Source organism: Xenopus laevis, chromosome 4L (assembly GCF_017654675.1).
Source record: "Xenopus laevis strain J_2021 chromosome 4L, Xenopus_laevis_v10.1, whole genome shotgun sequence".
NCBI lineage: Eukaryota > Metazoa > Chordata > Amphibia > Anura > Pipidae > Xenopus > Xenopus laevis.
Window position 1 is genome coordinate 79,057,982 of NC_054377.1, and position 18,236 is coordinate 79,076,217.

Below are 18,236 nucleotides of genomic sequence, written 5' to 3' on the forward strand. Positions count from 1 at the left end.
GTTTTCCAGTGTACCAGGACTATGCTGTAACATTCCCATATCTATTGTTGCACCAAGCAACCACTAAAATAATTGCTGATTGATGTATAGTCAATAACATCAGGGAGTCTGTTCATGAGGGTTACATATCACAATACCGACTTGTTCACCTAAACTGTACTATTTGTACATGGGGATCTTGAGGCCATAAATTGCCCAAAGTGTGGTTGTGGAGCTTCCAATAAGCTACATTTCAGTAGTAAAATTATACAATATCCATAGCCAGTACTTGTTTAGAGCATTACACTAAATATACAATGTTTACAAACAAAAGATCTCAACCTCCTGTGTGACGGCCATAGTCCTATTCCTGGGCGTTTAGCATTTAGTAACTGAATTGCAGAGATGGGGTTCGAGAAGAGATGGCAGAAACAAAACATAGCACTGACCAAGACTGCTGAGGCTGCACGGCCATCCTATATGGGAATAGAAAAAACACAATACAGTTACATTCAACAAAGGCCTAGGACACTAGGGAGTTACTTCTATCCACCTACAGTATAAGAACTTCCTATATCAACTGAAGAAGCTGCTCGGATGAGTAGTGAAACGTCTTCATTGATTGCTCAGCAAGTCCAGTTGTTTTTAGATTTACCTATACTAGATATACCATGACCTGGATGAATGAAAATCTTCATAGTCATATTCCTATATCAAGGTATAAAAAATGTGCTTCTTATGGCAGAAATTGTGGCTAAAAAAACAAACATTTTCTGAATGATGGTCTGCATATTATGGCCAAATCTGCAACAGCATTTGACATATTTTTCTTATATCCGTAGATCTTTTATAAAACTAATAACACTGTTGTAATTTTTCGATCTGCCTGTCTAAGCAAACCCCTACATTCCAAAACTATCATTGTACAATTTTTTTTTTGTACTAGTCTACTACAGTATAGTATTTTAAGGATATGTTTTAGGAAACTGCCCATCATCATTTGATTATATCTTACCAGTCTGTCCAAGCTGAAAATGTCATCTGCCACTGTCTTATCTATTTATTTATGGAAAGGGGCATCCTCAGACACTGAAGCTAGAGGAGCCATAGCTCATTTTACATGTTTGGGCTGACAGGACAATATGGGTCACCCATCTGCATTGATATATTTTGTATTTAACAGTGAATTTCATGGGTTGAGCTGGATAGAACTTACTATAAATCTAAGTCTTTCGGTTACACAGGATTATATATATTTTACAACATATAAAATTCAATATCATAATATCATAATATAGTTGTATGGGAAAATAAACAACTGTCTCAAACACACCCAGAACCCCCAGTAGTTACGTCACTGAGTGCTATAAACGTTTTTGCACTTAGATAATTAACTCCCCTTAGGTACAGTTATATTAAAATGTGTACAGTACCACACAAAATGAAATACAGTGTCAATAATTGGTCAACTGCAACATAATTAAATACAGTAATAGCAGATGTATACTTTTACAGTTACACAATGTGCAAAATTCTTTATAGAATAAATATGATAAGGTTTGACTTACCATGCAGTGAATGACACAAACATTTTTGGGGTTCTGCTGTAACCAATTGTGCATGTTTTTACAAACTGCGAATAAATTATGCAAACTTGGAGCTTGTCTAACCGGCCAGCTGCATTCAGAGACCTAAGAAGAACACATTAACAAGAACACATTTGGTATATGTCACATGTACCAAAGGCCTCATTTACTAACATAGGTGCCAAATTTTATCTCTAATAAGTTGCAGGTAGCTGCACTGGTGAACTTTAGCACCTGTACTCTTAAATCCTTTCCTGAATTGTATTGGCTTTAGCTGGTGGTAAAAGGAATTCATTTTTAATCTTGAACTTTTTTCCAAAAAAAAGAGATAGAGAAACTTTAGATAAGGTGCACAAAAATAAACAGTAACTGTACCTCCAGCTTTAAGTACTTGAATTCATGTTGTATTTAACTACATGTAAACTGTGTTTGTCATAGAAAGGCCAAGTTAAAGGATAAGGAAAGGGCTAATCACCGGAGGGGGGGGAGAGATGGAAATTTGTTAATCATCCCACAGTGATTATAATCGTTTACCTCAGGTCCAGGGCTGATGCTCTTCTTCCCTTTAAAAGACTACATGTATAAACCACAATATGCGGTCAAATATAGAGGTGACCTTACTATTACAACATTTTAAAAACTCTTCTTCACTGACAAAAATAGTGTCCCATGGTACTATTTTACTGAGCACTGCATTGCCATCCTGTCACTTGTCCAAAGATCCCTAGCGGCTGCCCTGGATGGTGCACAGTTGCAATTTTACTCTACTTTGCATGTGTACTGCTGAGGGCAACTTCAATTGATTCCTTGAACCAGAGACAAAATGGCAGTACACCACTCAGCAGATCAGTACCCTGGACCAGTGCATTTTACAGAGAAGAGAAATGCCACTACAGGATGTGAGGTCGAAGAATATAATCACTGGTGGGAGCTTCCCAGTGATGAACCTTTTTTGTTCCAAAAAGTATGTACATATAAAAAAAATTAAATCTGTTGGCAGAAGCCTGTCTAGAAACAACTGGCTCCCTTATTTTCTTTCCACAGACCTCTTCAGGTCACGCTACTACTTCTGTGTCAAGGGAAGGAATTTAATGCAGAGAGGGATAGCTATGTTGTCTGCTAGGTTAGCTGCAATGCCACTCAAAGATATCAATAGAGTGTTTTTTCAAAATGTAGAATTTATTAAATATAGGAATATTTAAAGTTTAGTGAAATTCTGAATTCATACATAGGTTGCCTCCTTTCTGAAAAAAAACCTACCCCATTTCCTCTATTTTTACATTTATTCCCTATTAATAACATTAGCATAAGGTATCATGTTTTAAATACTGACCAGGTGGCAACACTAGTACTACATTCTGCATAATTTAAGCAACTGCACGTGGCACTTTATAGACATTGAAATACTCTAATGGTGAAGTAGAAAGTCAGCATACACCTTGTCATTGAAGCACAGAGGATAATGTAGTAGTGTTGTATATTTCAACAACATATTAGCAGGTAGTAAGCCTTGCAACTCTTCACATTTTGCTGGAAATTGTAACAGTTGGAGTGTGACAGACTGAAGATCACTGTGTTCTATAGACACAGATTGTGTACTATAGTACAGAAATCAACAGGGCATAATTCTCAGCAGTACAATAATGGTACACAGTCTGACATTTCGGGAATGCAATGATCAGTTTTCTCTGTTTCTATAGAATCCCAAAAAACATACCCTGTTGTGAAACTTGGCACTACGGTAAGATTTCTGGGACAAATTGAACACTGTGTAATGCTCCAGATGCCTTGAATCTAAGAATGAACGCACGTCTTCAATATGGTTTCTGAAACCCAATTCCACTCCTTCAGCCGGGAATGACATCACTAAAACCAATAATATGGATAAAAGCATGTTACTGAAATCTACAAAAAAGGAAAACAAGACCTACTTCACACTGCAAACACGTTGTAGGACAGCATTACAAGGAGGACTATTCTAAACAGTTTAGTTCTGCCACTTATAAGACACTTAGGTCGAGATTTATCAAAGGTCGAGGTGAATTTTCGAATTTAAAAATTTCGTATTTCAAGCTATTTTTTGTGTACTTCGACTAGGGAATCGTCCAAATTCGATTCGAATTTGAAAAAAAATTAAAATATCGAAATTTATCATGTATTGTCTCTTTAAAAATTTGAATTCGACCATTTGCCATCTAAAACCTATTCGGCCAAAATAAACTTCGACTTCATTTCGGTTGGTCTTTTTGAATTCGAATTTCAAAGTTTTTCAAATTCGACCCTTGATAAATATGGCCCTCAATATTAATATATATATATATTAATCTGTGTTTCTGTTACTTTTCCCAATTATTAAAAAAAAAAAAACATATGTCACACTCCTGCTTACCAATAATCCTTGAGGTAATATATGAAATGTCCAGCTCTCCTTTTGTGTAACTGCAAAAAAGTAATAATTGGAATAAAAATGAGTAAATCACTGAATTGATGAACTCAAGTATTTACAATGATTTTGAATACATTTAATGTCAGCTAAATATGAATAATACTAGGAATGGAGTGTGCTTAAACCAACAAATCAACAAGCTGGCAAAACATTTGTAAATGATGTTTAGTTATAATATAAACAAGCAACTCCAGGCATTCTTAAGCCTCTGCTTTTCAAGATCGGGCTTCAGTAACCACAAACTAGATGTTTACTGTTCTAAAAGGCACACAATTATGACCCTGCTGCCTAAATATATTTAACAAATGAAATAATGCACTATTGCAGTGAACCCCATATTATTTTTTTTTTTTCTAAAACTGCCAAACACTATTCAGATGGCATACTGTATACTGTATTAAGAAATGTCAAATGTGAATGCAATAGGCTATAATGTAGCATATGCTGTTTCTATGTGTTCTGGCAAAAGATAAAACATATTTATGACTTGTACTAAGTGGGAACTAATGAAGAGGAATGAACTAGCCAAACTTATCTGACCCTTTGGTAATTAACTACTGCATTGTTTTGTCTCATTGCTTTAACCTCCTCACAGTAAATTTTATCTATTGGGTTACAGTACGGTGAATATCCATTTTCATACTTTTAGGGAATAGTAATCAGTCTAAACAGCTATTATGTCACTTTTCTCACTTTCTCATTTACTGTGGAGTTTGACCTATGCAGTAGGTATTAAAGTATTTCCCACAAAAAACACTATCTTCAAAAAAGAAATTCCAAGACATAACAGGGCTTCAAGTAGATCCAAAGATTGAGAACAATAAAATCAGCCACTGATGAGCTCTAGTAAAGCATGTAGAAGGCTGAGCCATCATATACACAGATTTAAAACCCAACCTACATAGCAACGACATTGAAGTGGGTCTTTAGTTCTCCTCCAGTCTCCATGTAATGTCCATAATACTTTATCAAAATAAATGTATCTATTTAAATAGAAGCTTGTTACCTTGCAACTGATTGCATTACTTTGGAAGAAGTGTCCTTCAGTGTGTCCTTAAGGTTATCTTTAAAGTTGCTAAAAATACGACCTGCTCCTCCTTTAACCATGTCCAAGAGCCCACCCCCATAGTTGGATTCCAGATCTGGAGATGATGCACCTAGAATAAAGAACATATTATAATATCATGCTGTACTACATTACAAGACTTCATGTAAATTCTTCTTTTCTCGCAGCAATTAACCTACACTGTCCCTCACTAGGACAAAAAGACTTGAGCCCTCAAACTCTTTTTGGGATGAAGCTGACAAGTAACTTTTATGTCTGCAGTATTCTTGAAGACCAGTGAAAATAATCCTCATTTTTCTAGACCAAACAAAGAATGATTTTGTCTTTTGTTTTCCCCAATAATTGATCCGGGTACTATATAGACCCACTTTTTCAGCCCAGCAGCTGCCAGGCATTTGTATTTAATCTGTATTTCCCCCAATGATGACATTATCTTCCCAATTCAAGTTAACCTACTTAAAGTGGTATCATAGATAAAACTGAAGAAATAGATTTACCGGTCTCTATTTTTTCTATGGAGGAGCCACTCCCAAACTGCTGCTTAGTTTTTATGGGCTGGGGAATTCTTTTTGTCACATGTAATTCATTTGTCACATAAATAGTTTACTATTTTAAATCGAATTTATCAGAGCAGAACATTTTAACCCTACAAGGTTGTCTCATGGCGTGGTGTACAGATATAACTAATTAACAAATGATGAGGATTAAACTTTTTGCTGATCATAAAATAAGAACATTGATTTTACAATGCCCTGTGTCTATAAAGTACTTTAATAGAGGTTCCATTTAAAAAAGTGCAAACATATGAAAATAAAATCCCCCGCAATATTCACAGAATACTGTCATTTCAATCAAAATGCGCCCACTAAATCTGTACATGTACTGCATGTCTACTGTTAGGCTGGCTGGAAGGAGACTTACACTAACCATAGGTTACACGCTTTAGTCAGAATTAGAGGGTAATTTTGATTTAATTGTTTGACTGTCTGGGCATGCATATCAGCTCCTGTCAGAAGGCAGTTGGTCTGCCCAAACAGAAAATTTCTGCCCCATGTCAGAATATGTCACAACTCCTCCTCATTTCCATTTGTCCATTTATAACATGTCTATACTGTTCAGCTAGGCATATATAATGCAATTACTATTTGCTGGTTACATTTAAGGAGGTTATCATTTTGTGTCATCTCTAAATCTTTTCATCTTCCCCTTTAGATGCTGTAGGAAAAACAGAAAGTACATGTATGGCCTGTCATCTCACACACACTTCTACTTCTTGAAATAAATGATGTTTTCCCTCCGTCAGTACACAAGTGTATGCAATAAAAAAAAGGCATCAGCTACAACAGAAAAATAAAAGGAAAACAAACAAAAAAAAGAAAAAAACAATGGGCACATTGCTTATTTTAATAGAAAGAAATATGGATGGAATTGTGTATCAACTGGCAATATAACAAATGTTGTAAAAAGGTTAAAGGGTTAAGTTACACAGAAAATACTGCTATGAAGTTTAAGGTTTGTAACATTTGGAAATGTATATAGTCACAAAACATCTGTCAGAAAGATCAATGGGGATAATGAAGACGTTCTTTCTTTTTTTAAACTATTTACAAGAGAATCATAAATGTAAAATAAATAAATGTAAGAAAATCAACAGACATGGCTGTGTGGTACATAACAGATCAACAGGCGAGAGACTAAATAGATGGAATAATAAATTTTTGCATGTAAAGAAAAGAGACTAGCAGAATAGAGGTTGTGTGAGGAGAGGAATTATAATAGTACTGAGAGTGGGCCCCTGATGTAAGGTCTTTTGGTGGGCCCCTAGTCTAAGGTTTTTGGGTGGGCCCCTGGTGTTCCAGTCCGACACTGTTTCTAGCAACATAAAGATTTTAATGTAGTATCTATTTTCTACATAATCTGCCTCTGTGGCTATATAGAACCTATGCTCAGAATATAAATCACCTTCGTGGTTAGCCTAGAGCATATTCCCCATTCTGCAGTCATATTTATTGTATTTCATCTTAAACAGGTTAACGCAAACTTTCCATTCCAAAGCCAATTTGCAAATCAGTGCCACAACCACCTTGCATCTTTAGGTATATCGGTATGTCAGAGTTACATCACTTCAGATACAAATGGTTAGCTGTCCCTCTAATATCTTATTATTATTTTAAGACACGCCCCATCAAAGATGCCCCTTGATGGCAGAACAGTTATTCATGATGTATGCTAACTGTACATATTAGTGAGTCCACCATACTGCTTGACTCTAAAAAGTATTCTCCACTTTAACAGAATGGCACCCCGCTGATCCACTGCACTGTTGTGTGTGTATATCTATGGGGAACGTCTCTTTTTTAAGTATTGCATATTCCATGTGAAATATACAACTGTCCATAGACAGAATACTGGCATGATACTAGCATACTTTATCCATTTATATATTTTGCAAAACAGAACAGGGTTAGAATGTATATTCGTGGTTAGAAATATTTTGTGAACAATGTATATTAATACCATCATGGGTTGAACAAACATCAGTGCGGGTCTGATATACAAAGAGAGTTGCTAAATTGCACCTGTGCAGTGACCCATAGTAACTTTCATTTTTTAACTTGTAGTAGACTTTATAAACGATTGTTTGGGTGCTACAGACACTTGCCAAGGACTGGCAGTGGTTGAGCAAGCAGGTCGGTGGTGGGGGCCCCTGAATGGATATGGGGCCCCTGAATGGGTGACAGGGCCCCTGAGGTACTAGCCTCAGTGGGCCTCACACACCCCAGTCTGATGCTGTACAGAATGCATAGGGCAAGCCTCTGTAATGCTAATTGTGCTTAAATTAATGACACTATAATGCACAGAGATGGATTTCAGATATACAAACAATAATGCAGAATAGCAAATGTTTTCAGTTTGATATATTTCAAAAATTGCAACATTTGACAGGGAAATTAGGATGCAAAGACAGCCATGTTTCACATAGTGTTTGTTTGTACGTGTATCTGTTAATGCTACAATTTTCTTTTATTGAAGATAAAGCCTGTATTTTGATGCCAATACTTAATACAATATTAAATTAAAAATGTGTGAACTTAGTATAGTGACATTCTAGAGGACCACTTGTAAGGGGGTGACATGGGTTCACCACAGGTATTTTGGGGTAATTACTAAGCTTGACCACTGAACATTTTATCCATATAATTGGTGCCAATTTTTCCTGGCATGTCATGGTTATGAGAGCTACTGTAAGAAGTATACAAATGAATTCCAGATAATGCCAATGGGTTTTACTAGGAGGTGTTCCACTCAGGTAGGTACAGTATTATGCATTGGCCTTTAACTGCCTTAGAGTCTTGCATAGGGTCAGGTACCAGCAGAATACCTGCAAAGTGGTTGGGTTTTGGGCCCTGCGGGGAGTCCGTGGGTAACCTGCCTGGATACCCAGCTAAAGTGCAGGATTGATCCTTCTCGCCCTCCCATGGAGTTACAGCAATTCCACCCCTCCACCCCACACACACACACGTCTGATCAGGCTCCGGAGTGACACCACTTCCCATTCATGGTGGTGTCTCTTCCGGTTTCACAATCCCAGGTCAGAAGGTAGGTTATCAATTTGCAAATCAGGTAGCTGGCCTGGGTAGGGGGACATATTGGGTGGCAGGTGCACATCACGTTGCAGCTCAGTGGGTCCTTGTTGGGTAAAGGTCTGCCCAGTTGAACCCAAGCAGTGGGTAGTCGTGGGTGAAGTTATTACATAGCAAAAAAAGCTATGTAGCACATACATTCACAGCTGCACCCATGGACCTTCTCATAACCTTCTATTCTGGCAACAGCCCAGTTGAACTTGCAAGTGGCTACCAGCTACTCATTTTACAGGCAGCCAAAGAATTTGTTATCATTTGTCAGCTGAAGGCTACAACACAGATATTCCTTCTCTGCCCATCTGTAGCAAAGACTCACTTCACAGAACTTCACATGGTGAATTCTGTGACAGCCTGTCTGCCTACAGTATCTCATTCTAATAATGGTTACAGTGTGTGATTGAGAATTCTAATGCAAAACGTTTTATTCCATTAGCACCATATCATATCTCTGCACAGATCTCCCTTTCATCAGTGGTCAATATAAACACATTTAAATAGAGAACTAGAGAAGCATCAGCAACTACTACAGGTTTACTGGATATATTTTGCTATGTTGAGCCAAGTCTAAATCTTTTTTGACATTTCATATAGCAAATTAAAGTTATTTTATGCAGCACAAATTTCCATAAACTGTTATGTGCATCCCTGGAAAGCCGTAACAACCTAAGCCTGAGGTATCAATGTTTAGAAACGGAAACTTGAGAAGACAAATCTGCCTTTCTTCTAGAAAAATGCAAATTGTCCAGCAGCACAAAGAAGCCCTTCTGTTAAGGTCAACCCGTGGTTATACTGTTGCAGGAGACATCACTCTAATTGATACAGGCTCTGGACAAACAAAAGGAATATAACCTGGGGGGCATTTCACTACCAAAATAATTACACTATATTTATATTGTATTGAATACAGTCAATAAAAGGTCAGTTTTTTTTTGCTATCCAATTACATTTCTATAATCGCTATTAACATGCCCAATATAAATTGTTCTTCAAAAGTGTACATCCAGTCAAACTATACCGTTTGCTCAATCACAAAACTAAAGTATTTAGTTTACCGTGACTGCTTTTTTTAAAATTGGTTGCTCACATTTGTTTTAGCTCAGCTGTTTTATTGTCGGACCATTTTTGAACATTTTGAGCTCTTTCACTTAAGGGACCTTTCCTGGGGCACTTTATAACAACCTAAATTTTCAAAAATGTGTGTAATTCCACTTCTGTAAAAAGATATTGGCTTCTAAGTGCCTAAAAATTTTTTTAAAAAAATGATGTTTCCAATAATACACATTTATCAGAAACATAATTTATTTAATGCAGAACACAGCCGATTTGGAAAGTTCCATGTCTCCTGAACACACCAATAATATATATATATATATATATATATATATATATATATATATATATATATATATATATATATATATATAGTTTTATGGGGATTTCTCACTTGTATAGATTAAAATCTACAAGCAGTAAACTACCAAATTTCCAAAGCACCGCTCCCCAAAACTGCATACTTTTGATTTCAAGGCCAAACATTCCACTAACAGTAGGTTTACCCTAGAAATATAAAACACAATTGGACTTCATCCCCCAAAATCCAGATAATAAGATACTTAATTGGTAATATTAATATAGTTAAAATGACGATGTTTATTAGTCAACCGTGCCAACACATTAGGGTTGCTACCTGTCCGGATTTGTCCAGGACAGCCCGGTTTTCAGAAGGGTCAAGACTATCTGCCCAGTTTTCCACATAAGGAAAACCGGACATGATCTCCCTTGATTGACATGGCATCAGCCAATAGTCTCGCCCCAGTGTCATTGCTCACTGCCTGCCAAGTCACTGGCCTGCTCCTCTGATGTGTAAAAGAAACGGATCCGCACACACACCGATTAGTGCAGTCGGGGATTATCCCCTTTTATTCAGCCACCAAACATCAACGTTTCGGGGGGGAACACCCACCCTTCATCAGGATACAATTATTTGTGCAGTCACCCATTTAAACCCAACTTCCCACGCCTTCTTTTCCCATCATGCAATTTGCCATAAAAATTAACCCTTATGTGGGATACAGGAAATTCGACCTATATGTTACATACAATAAAGCAATCAATTTGGTACGAAAGTCCACAAAATGATCTTTTTCTTTCTTAAAGTGCCCATGTGCAATCATTATTGTAAAATATGGTATCAAAACATTATTTTTAACTTCTCTCTTTTTTTATTTTCCAAAAAAAGGATACATAGCAAGATATCAGATACAATTATACATAAAATGCAGCACAATGTTCTTATACAGAGTATAGTGACACACATGCGACATTTACATGGTAAGGCGTATAGAAAGTCATCTGAAGCGAAATGTAGTAAAAGAGAGAAAGAGAGACAAACTGTATCAAGGCAAAGAAAGCAATAAACATTAACAAAACAACAAAAAAAAAAAAATATATACGTATGTCCTCATTATCCAAGAATCAACAAAGGTGAAACGTAAGTTATGCCATGCGGGATATGTACGAGTAATTCAAATTAGGCGAGTAATAAGGGGAACGAAGGAGATTGTTTAAATTCAGACCATGGCTGCCAACGTTCCATATGAACTTCTCTCTTATCCTCAATAAGCGAGGTCAAATATAACATTTCCTCCATGTAATTCAGTCGGGATACATATTGTGGTATAGAAAGTGTTGGAGATATCCAATTCAATGCTATTACCCATCTAGCAGCAGCCCATAATTGAAGTAATAGATAATTTACGTCCTTGGACAATCCAGGGTAAGGATAGTTTAACAAACAGTATTGTGGACAACATTTCAAAGAGACCTTTAGCATTAAGGAAGCCATGTTCACTATTGTTTGCCAGAAGTTCGTTACTATCGGACAGGTCCACCAGGCATGTTTATAATCGCTAAGCGTACCACAACCTCTAAAACATAGTGGAGAGATATTAGTGTGCATTAAGCTTTTACGGTGTGGAGTAATATACCATCTAGATAACACTTTATAAGATATTTCTCGAGTTACAATATTAGTTGAAATTTTATGGGTGGAAGTGAGTGCTCTAGACCAATTTTCTAAAGTCCAGGAGAGATTAAAGTCTCTCTCCCATGCTGTCATATATGAGGTAAAAGTTAGTGGTTGTGTGTCTATTAGCGATGAGTATATCTGGGAAATATTCCCCTTAGTAAATTGAGGATTTCTGCAACAGCTTTCATACCAAGACCCCTGAAGAGTAGGTTTGCAGTTTATCTGAGAGAAGTAAAAGTGAGAAAGTTGAGAGTATCGTAGAAACTCTCTTGGGGGTACAGCTAACTGATCTTTAAGAGTAGTCCATGATTTGAAACCTCCAATAGTTAAGAGAACATACAGCTTGGTAAGACTATGCGATGACCACCACTGAAAATCTTTATGATGCAGTCCCGGAGGAAAATCCGGATTTCCAATTATTCCTTGCATATAGCTATTGGTAGTTTGTGGAATAAGCTTAGCTTTCAATGTGTGCCATAAATGCAAATGATACTTGACAATGGGATTGGAAATAGTATGTTTTGCTATATTTTTGGTAGTAGTCCATAACAATGCTGAAAGCTGTAAGGGGAATATGGTATCATTTTCAAAATCGACCCAGCGAAGTGTACCAGGGGTGTTATGCCATTGTATAATCTGAGCCAATCTGGCAGATCTATAGTACAATTGGAAATTCGGAACTTTGAGACCACCTTGATGCGGATGACGGTATAGAACATTCCTATTCAGCCTATGAAATTTGTGCTTCCATATGAATTGCCAAGCCTGTTTCTGTAATAACAGGAGGTCTGTTGTTCTGACAGCAATCGGTAGGGCTCTAAATAAATACAAAATCTTGGGGAGTACTATCATCCGAATAGCAGCAATACGACCATACCACGAGATAAGTAATTTGTTCCAATTTGTAAGAAATGTCCGCAGTTTATTATACATAGGTGGGTAATTGTGTTGGTATAAAGTTTGATAGGACTTTGTGATTTTAACTCCAAGATAATCTATTGTGGTAGTCCTCCAATGAAAGGGGAAATTGAGTTCTAATAGTTTCAGAAGTGAATGAGGGATATTAATAGGCAAAGCCTCTGTTTTGGAAACATTTACTTGTAAACCAGAGATTCTAGCAAATTTGTCTAAAAGAGAGAACAAGTTAGGGAGACTCGTCAGGGGTTTAGTAAGAGTAAGGCATATGTCATCTGCGTAGAGATTAAGCTTATGTGAATGACCTTTTTTTACATATCCAGTTATATCTTCATTATTGCGAATAAGGCAGGCTAAAGGTTCAATAGCTAAAGAAAACAATAAAGGTGATAAAGGACACCCCTGACGAGTCCCCCTATGAATTGGAATTTGTAAGGTTTGGCGCCCTAAAAATTTGATATATGCTTGTGGGTCACGATATAACACTCGTAAGGCATCTAAAAAGGCTCCAGAGATGTTATACCGAGGGAGAATATGAAACAAATATGGCCAAGTAACAGAATCAAATGCTTTTTGGATATCTAACATTAACACCAACAGTTTAGATTGAGAATGGTTCGCATCTGCAATAATATTAACAAGCTTGCGGATACTATCTGTAGTTTGGCGTCCAGGGATAAAGCCAGTTTGATCTGGTTGTATCAAAGTAGGCAAATATTTGCTAAGCCTAGTGGCCAAAATTTTTGAAAAAAGTTTCACATCCACATTAATGACCGAAATTGGACGATAATTTTGTGCTTCCGAATGGTCTTTTCCCGGTTTAGGGATTAATGATAAATTAGCATGCAACATCTCTGGGGGTGGCCTTGGAGCATTTCATTAAACAATACGACCAGATGAGGAAGGAGAAGTGTTTGAAATTTCTTGTAATAAATGGACGGAAAACCATCAGGTCCAGGACTCGAAGTGTTTTTTAATTGTTTAATCGCAATTTCAATTTCCTGGAGAGTAATCGGGGAATTTAAAGCAGCACTATCTTCCTCAGTTAATTTAGGTAAACGAATGTGTCCCAATAGGTTCTCTTTAATCACCGTACTATCCTGGGTTGGAGTAGCATATAATTTAGTATAAAAGTCTTGAAAAACTTTCAGAATCTCTACAGGGTTTTGTAATAGGACACCAGTCTTTGATTTTATACTATGAATGGGCTTATATCCAGAATCTAATTGTAATTTCTTTGAAAGAAGCCTATCAGGTTTATCCTTTAAGCGAAATAATTTCTGTTTAACCCATTTAGTCTGTTTATCGGCCCTAGAGTGCAAAAGGGAGGTTAGACGGTGCCTTGCTGCCTGTAATTCAGTAAAAAGGGTGGAAGTCGGGGCAGCCTTATGTTGTGACTCGAGATGGGATACCGTCATTTCCAATGCTATTATCTGGTCATTATTAGATTTCTTATGGTGAGTGGCCAATTTAATTATTTCCCCCCTAATAGTGCACTTATGTGCCGCCCATAAGGTACCCATTGATAACTCATCATCTAAGTTCTCAACCCAATATTGTTCAATGGCATTTGCAATGTGTTCTTGAACTCCCGGATTCAAAATTAGGGTTTCATTAAGTCTCCAGGCAGATCTACCAGGGATGGAAGTGGGTAATTTGATGTTAATCAGCACCAAGGCATGATCGGACCAGGTGATGGTATCTATAAGTGCCGAAGTCAGGGAAGGCAAAAAAGCTTGTGACATAAAAACAAAATCTATACGGGAATAAGAACAATGCACTGGGGAATAAAAAGTAAAGTCAAGGGTAGTGGGGTTTAAATATCGCCAGGTATCTACGAGAGCGGCATCTATTAGCATACGTTTCAAAAATTTCGGAGAAGCAGCAGAAGTGTGTGAAAGTGTTCCTGTACGGTCCAATGAAGGGTTCATTACCAAATTAAAATCACCCAAAAAAATAATCATTCCCTTAGCATAACGATGTAACAAATCAAAGATTTTAGTATAAAATAGCTGTAGTCCTGTAAATGGAGCATAAACATTAATAATGGTTACCTCCAAACCCAATAGAGTGCCCTGTAAGAGAATATATCTGCTTTCTGAATCTAAAATGATTTTTTGCGGTGCAAAAGACAAATGTGAGCGGAATGCGATTGCAACTCCCCTTTTCTTTTCTGTATAAGTAGTGGCATATATTTGGGCATAAGACTTATGAAGATAAGGTGACGGACCAGTGTGTTGCCAGTGCGTTTCCTGCAAACCTACAACATCCGCCTTATGCCGTAAATAATGCTGTGACGCGATCTTCCGCTTAATTGGAGAGTTCAATCCTTTTACATTATGTGAGATAATATTAAACGCCATACAGAATTAGAAACAGAAAGCGATACATTGATCCGCCCATATGGATTGGAGCCCGTATAGATATAACAGGCGCTATTGTAAATCTGATACCCATCATAGCAAACTTGTACAATAACGGAAGCCAATTGTTCTGAGGACAAAAAAGAAGACATAAAAACAATATATATAAAAAAAAAAACAATAACCAACTAGTATGGAAAAAAAACAGTAAATTCAAAAAAAAGTTCAAACTTGTCTGAGGATATAAAATCCTCGAGTAAGCCATAGCCGTCACCATTGAGTCCCACAACAGTGATCCATGGCTATCCAGAGGGAGGGAGAAGGCCATGAAGTCAGGACAAAAACGGTAAAAACATGCAAAAACAGAGGCAACTTCCAAGCGAAATGTGTATTAAATCTCTCGGGAACGTAGTGGCTATAGACAAGGTAAGGAGAAAAAAAAAAAAAAACAATAGTGGTATCCAAATTCCAGTCGCTATATTAGCGAAATTACCGTCAAGGCTTGCGTCTCATCGGTTTCTTGTCCCATATTGGTTGTAGCGGAGGAGAAGTATTTCTTTTCGGAGTAGATAAACTTTCCGTAGGAGTAACACCCAGACGAACCAAAAGACCTGCGCCATCTTGAGGATCTGTAATGGAGAATATTACCCCATTCTTTAACACAGTAAGCCGAAAGGGAAAACCCCAGCGATACTTCAAGCCAGCTTGTTGCAATGCCAGAGTCGTCGGTCGTAATTCTCGACGTTTTTGCAGGGTGGAAGGTGCAATATCTGGGTACAATTGTAAGGGTTCTCCATCCAATTCCACCGCTTCATGACTTCTAGCGGAGCGAAGTAGGTCCTCCTTAGTTTCAAAGTAATGGAGTCGAGCAATAACATCGCGAGGGGGTTCCCCGACTTGTGGTTTAGGGCGAAGGGCTCTGTGCACCCTATCCACCATTAACAATTCCGAACTATACTCTGGCAATAATTTAGAAAAGAGAAGCTCAAAGACTTTTGGTAGGTCAGTAAAAGACTCCGGTACATTTCTGATTCGCAAGTTATTGCGTCTCGATCTGTTATCCAAATCTTCTGCATGTAAATTAAGTGCAGTGACATTTCTTTGTAACGAAAGTACTTGCTGTTGCAAAGTTTCATGAGCTTGTGTTAAGGCGTCATGTTTAGTTTCCAAGTTGTCAGTGCGCGTACCTAGAGCTGATATTTCTGCTGAAAGATCAGTGACTGCAGATTTAAGCTCTGTGTGAAATGACTTAGTAAGTTTGGTAAATAAATTATCCAGACCTGTGTCTAAGTCCTCTTTCTTGAGATAGGAGTCAGATGAGAGTGCAGCGCGGTGTTCAGGGCTGCTTGTAGGTGAGCCGGCGCCATCTTGGTTTTTCGGCAGGCCCGGAGTGTGCTTCTTAAAGAAGTCTTTCTGCGAACCACGGAGTTTAGCAGTAGCCATAATCGAGTAAGTAAGATCCTGTGGGGACACTTTACCAGATCAGCGTTTATGAAGGCGAATGAGTCCCCTTAAAATGCCGAGATCGAGTCTGCTGAGGAAGAGCTCCTAGAAGTTACGTCCGGACAGCATGGCGTCAGGCTCCGCCCCCCCTCAAAACATTATTTTAAACAACTTTTTCTAAAAAACCACATACATTAAACACCATATTGCAAAAATCCATGTGTTGTATTATAATACCTTACTGCCCTTGGGATTTTCTAATAACCCTTAATATTATATGTGATCATTCAGCAGTTCTTATCTGTAAGAAATGAATAAAAACATGCAAGAAGGTTAAAAACAGTTTTTCTCTCATAAGAAAAACTCTCGTTAAGGCCCTTTGGTGTGAGTGTTTTTAGCTGCCAAATCCAAAAGGCCACCAAAGGGCCTTAACGAGAATTTTAGTTATACGTGTTTCTTATGAGAGAAAAACTGTTTTTAACCTTCTTGCATGTTTTTATTCATTTCTTACAGATAAGAACTGCTGAATGATCACATATAATATTAAGGGTTATTAGAAAATCCCAAGGGCAGTAAGGTATTATAATACAACACATGGATTTTTGCAATATGGTGTTTAATGTATGTGGCTTTTTAGAAAAAGTTGTTTAAAATAATGTTTTGATACCATATTTTACAATAATGATTGCACATGGGCACTTTAAGAAAGAAAAAGATCATTTTGTGGACTGTCATACCAAATTGATTGCTTTATTGTATGTAACATATAGGTCGAATTTCCTGTATCCCACATAAGGGTTAATTTTTATGGCAAATTGCATGATGGGAAAAGAAGGCGTGGGAAGTTGGGTTTAAATGGGTGACTGCACAAATAATTGTATCCTGATGAAGGGTGGGTGTTCCCCCCCGAAACGTTGATGTTTGGTGGCTGAATAAAAGGGGATAATCCCCGACTGCACTAATCGGTGTGTGTGCGGATCCGTTTCTTTTACACAATGGTTGCTAAGGGACCCGGCCGGGTCAACGTAAGGAACGCACCACCAGTTTGCAGGATTGGTGAACTACAGGTGTGCGGTAGGAGAATTACATTGTAATCAAGCTGCTCCTCTGATGTCAGGGCTCCGCCCCCTGCCTGAGTCCTGAGCCACAGAAAGGACTAACCCTAATGGGGTTATGTAATTAAAGGCACTAAGTTTGCCCAGGGGCAGTAACCTATAGCAACCAATCAGCAGGTAGAATTTCCTGGTCACATGTTTAAAAGCAAACATCTTATTGGTTGCTACTGGTTACTGCTCCTGGGCAAACTTAGTGCATTTTATTACATGTGGGGGTAAGACTCCTGTAAGAGGAGGGGTCCCTCCCTTCTGTGACACAAAAAATTATATTGCAAAGTAATATTGTATCACAATACTGTAAATAATAACTGCTGTAAATATTGGACTAAAAAGTCCACCAAACATTAATACAATGTCCGCAAAAATATTGTCATTTCTACTTGTAAGCTTGACATATGTATATTGAAAAGATTTCAAGGAGAGATGCATCAGCTGCAAATTAATTATGTATACACCATTGTAATTAAGCATTCTTGGCTTGTTTTCCAAAATTGGTCTCCTATTTGTAAAAAAACTCCCATTGTGGCGCTTATATTAATATCCAAAATACTTCAATGTAGGATCAGTGTGTTGCTTGTATCCTTAGGTGCACAGATTTGCCAGCGTGTGAGTTGTAGTTCAGTGCTAAACAGCATATTGAATAAGATCATG

At 37.6% G+C, this 18,236-nt stretch overlaps 1 protein-coding gene across 3 annotated transcripts in view; it reads right to left on the reverse strand.

The window, feature by feature from the left end:
• The window catches only part of dnajc6.L (DnaJ heat shock protein family (Hsp40) member C6 L homeolog), a 52,545-nt gene that overhangs the window by 19,281 nt on the left and 15,028 nt on the right, over nt 1-18,236 (reverse strand). For all 3 annotated transcript variants that reach the window (XM_018258227.2, XM_018258228.2, XM_018258226.2), the window contains 5 exons: nt 5,018-5,168; nt 3,955-4,004; nt 3,283-3,431; nt 1,548-1,670; nt 322-455 (listed from right to left, as the gene is read on the reverse strand). In XM_018258227.2, the coding sequence (XP_018113716.1) occupies nt 322-455; nt 1,548-1,670; nt 3,283-3,431; nt 3,955-4,004; nt 5,018-5,168 (607 nt within the window). The remainder of the gene's footprint in view (nt 1-321; nt 456-1,547; nt 1,671-3,282; nt 3,432-3,954; nt 4,005-5,017; nt 5,169-18,236) is intronic.